Raw genomic sequence first — 3,364 nt, forward strand, 5'->3', positions numbered from 1 at the left:
GTTTAGTATGTTTCATAATTAAATGTATGAATGAAAAATATAGAAATAAACAATAAAATTCCATTTCTAGACTGGCATTAACATGTTGAAATATTATACCAATTCATATGTCTATAAGATAATACATATATTAAAATGAAGCACATTCTTCTTCTACATATCATAGGGTATAGTTGATATATTTGATTGTTTGTTTTTGATAGTTTTATTTTATTTATTTAACAATGAATCGTAAAACAAGTGATATTTGGTCTCATTTTACAATAATTGACAATACTACATTTGCAAAATGTAATATTTGTAAAAAAAAGTATTCATTTAAAACAAGTGTCACAAATTTAAAAACTCATTATTCGACTACTCATTGGATACAAATAAATACATCAAAACAGGTGTGTGTATATTGAAATTTTAAATTGAATAAATTAGGTATACTTGATAAATAGATCATAAAAAAATAATATTTTTCTGTAGACTAATAATGTTGAAGAGGACATAATAGATGATCCTGTTTCTGATCATATGACTATTCATCAATTACTCTCAACTTCAACCGATCAATATCTTTCACCGACAACACATATTCAAAATCCAATAATTAAGACTCCTAAAAAAAAACAAACCAACATTTTAGAATATACTCCAAAAAAATGACCATTAATAAAAAAAATAAAATTGACCAAGCTCTTTTAAAAATGATAGTAAAAGATTTTCAACCTTATAAAATAGTTGAAGACGAAGGCTTCAAAAGTTTTATTCAAGAATTAAATCCTTCATACCAAATTCCAAACCGCGCCATACATTATCTAAAGTGCATATACCAGCTTTATATCAAAAATTGTTAAATGAAACTAAGGATTTAGTTAGATCTGAAGCTGTCAGTGGATGTATTACTACGGATTGTTGGACATCCAGGAATAATATGAGTTATATTGCAATTACGTTTCATTTCATTAACAATCATTTTACTTTGAAATCTGTTTTATTGGGCTGCCGTGAATTCTCTGAAAACCATACAAGTGTAAATTTAAGTAACAAATTAATTTGACATTAAAAGAATGGCATTTAGAAAATAAAATTATTTTAACAGTGTCAGACAATGCGAATAATATAAAAAGAGCTCTATCCATACTTAAGTTAAAACATTTTGGATGCTTTGCACACACTTTGAATCTGGTAGTTCAAGGTGCTTTAATATTAGAATCTGGTCTTCTAGAAAAAATTAAAACAATTGTGTCATTTTTCCATAGAAGTACATCAGCAAATAATAAATTAAATACTTACCAAATAAATAATGGAGCAAAAGAACCAAAGAAACTATTTCAGGATGTCAGTACTCGGTGGAACTCAACATTATATATGATTGAACGTTTTATTGAACTTTAAAATTCTATTCGTGGCACTCTTGGGCTTATAGATAATTCTCCTAAAGGACTAACAGTAGATGAATGGAAAATTACAAAAGAGCTTTGCCTAGTGTTACGTCCTTTCGAAGAAGCAACCAGAGCTGTTAGTGGGGATAAATATATGACTGCATCTATTGTTATAGTACTATCACAAGGACTTAAAAATGTATGTGATGAACTACTTAACCAAAACTATGATCCTAGAGTAAACAATGTTCTAAAAAAATTACTGTCTGGTATGCAAGATAAAGATCGCTGGGGTAACATTGAAAACAGTAAAACTCTGGTTTGCTGTACATTTCTTGACCCACAATTCAAAAATGTCCCATTTACAGAGAGTCATCAACAACAAACAAAAAGCGATATTATAGAACTGATTACATCTATAATATCTAATACATCAGATAACGAGGAGCAACCAATAAGGATATCTACATTACCAAATGATAGTAATACATTTTCTATATGGAGTTCAATTAATTCAAAAGTTGCCCAAGTTCAACCTGTAGGGACTAACACATCAAAGGCTATCATTGAAGTCCAAAGATATTTAGAAGATGGACTACAGCCTCGAAATACTGATGCATTAAAATGGTGGAAGGATAATAAATATAACTATCCATTTATGAGTCAGCTTGCCAAGAAAAAACTTTGCTGTCTTGGAACATCAGTGCCCTGTGAACGCGTTTTCTCAAAGGCGGGATATTGATCAGTGATCGTCGTTGTAGACTCAACAGCAAAAATGTAGAAATGCTTCTTTGTCTGAACCAAAACATGAAAAAAAAAATTGGAAAGATTATATATATATGTATATTAGGGTGGTCCTAATTTTTCAACATTCAAAATACATATATCTCACCCCCCCATATTGTTCAATATGATGAGAAAGTAATTTGGGTAAAATTTTATCATGATAAACCACCCCCTTCACGTGCCTGTAAAGGGTTACAAATTGACAAAAAGGGTAGTTTTTTAGTTTTTTTTAATTAACTTCAAACCTGATGACTGTAGCGTAAAAACGTATACCAACTTAATTATTGTTCATTAAATTTTGCATAAAAAATATAATAATCAAATTTTCCGTAAGTTCATTATTTCCCGAAAAAAATTAATAAAACTGTAAAAAAAAATTTTTCTCCCAAAATAAATTTTTTTATGGTTATTTAATTATTTAGAACAAATTATTAGAGATACGATAAAATGTTTCATATGAAAGTTGTACAAAATTTAACTTCCTAAAGAAAAATTATATTAATTATTCTTACAATTTATTATTTACTATTTTATTATACAAAATTAGCAAAATTTTAGCAAGAATTTCTTAGAATAAAAATGGAATTATTTTTCAGTATAAAGTTTTCTGATTTCTTTTTCAAATATTTAATTAATAATTTAAAATCACATTGATTATTTAAATACTAATGCATGTTACTATATTATATTACCATAATCTGAGACATCGATTACATTAGGGATGATTTGTTACAATCTGGATATTGAGACCTATAATTTTTAACAATTTGTAAAAGATATTGAGTTTGATTTTCATCTTTTGTAATTATTTTATTATATTCCTCTATAAGTTTGACACCTCTCTCTGCTGTATCATTTACAACTCTAATATTTTTAACTATTTCTAAGCCCTTATTGTAAGAATCATAAGTTGACCATGTTTCTGGACTGTATGTCAAGAGCTGTTTATCAATATTAAATCGTTCAAAAAACTTGTTAGTGTTAGTCGATACTAAAACATTTAAATCTTTTGAAATTAAATTTTTTATATCTTCTGGTTTAAGTGGTAATTGTTTTATTTTCACATTACTATTTTTTTTTGCTGTTAGAGATGTTGACATTTTTTTTTTCAAATCATTCGGCACTTCATTGTCAAAAAATGCCATTGCTAGAGTTTCTTCGTTTAAGTACCACAGATAACCACATATTTTTTTTAATGCAGTTTG

General features: G+C 27.5%; 1 protein-coding gene across 1 annotated transcript; it reads left to right on the forward strand.

Annotated features, from left to right (window-relative positions):
* The first annotated feature begins 224 nt into the window (after positions 1–224).
* Positions 225–2,115, forward strand: LOC126898186 (E3 SUMO-protein ligase ZBED1-like). Its single transcript, XM_050672127.1, has 3 exons — positions 225–291; positions 1,091–1,333; positions 1,418–2,115. Exons 1-3 carry the CDS (start codon positions 225–227, stop codon positions 2,113–2,115), a joined length of 1,008 nt encoding a protein of 335 aa, XP_050528084.1.
* Positions 2,116–3,364: the final 1,249 nt, after the last annotated feature.

This window comes from Daktulosphaira vitifoliae, unplaced genomic scaffold, assembly GCF_025091365.1.
Source record: "Daktulosphaira vitifoliae isolate Bord-2020 unplaced genomic scaffold, ASM2509136v1 Scaffold_2, whole genome shotgun sequence".
Classification (NCBI taxonomy): domain Eukaryota; kingdom Metazoa; phylum Arthropoda; class Insecta; order Hemiptera; family Phylloxeridae; genus Daktulosphaira; species Daktulosphaira vitifoliae.

Bases quoted from the DNA above. Each gene is read 5' to 3' on its own strand.
- LOC126898186 (XM_050672127.1), top strand. From the start codon at position 225: ATGAATCGTAAAACAAGTGATATTTGGTCTCATTTTACAATAATTGAC. The intron at 292-1,090 runs GTAATATTTGTA...TTATTTTAACAG, and splicing joins CAATACTACATTTGCAAAAT to TGTCAGACAATGCGAATAAT. The intron at 1,334-1,417 runs GTACTCGGTGGA...TTGGGCTTATAG, and splicing joins GAAACTATTTCAGGATGTCA to ATAATTCTCCTAAAGGACTA.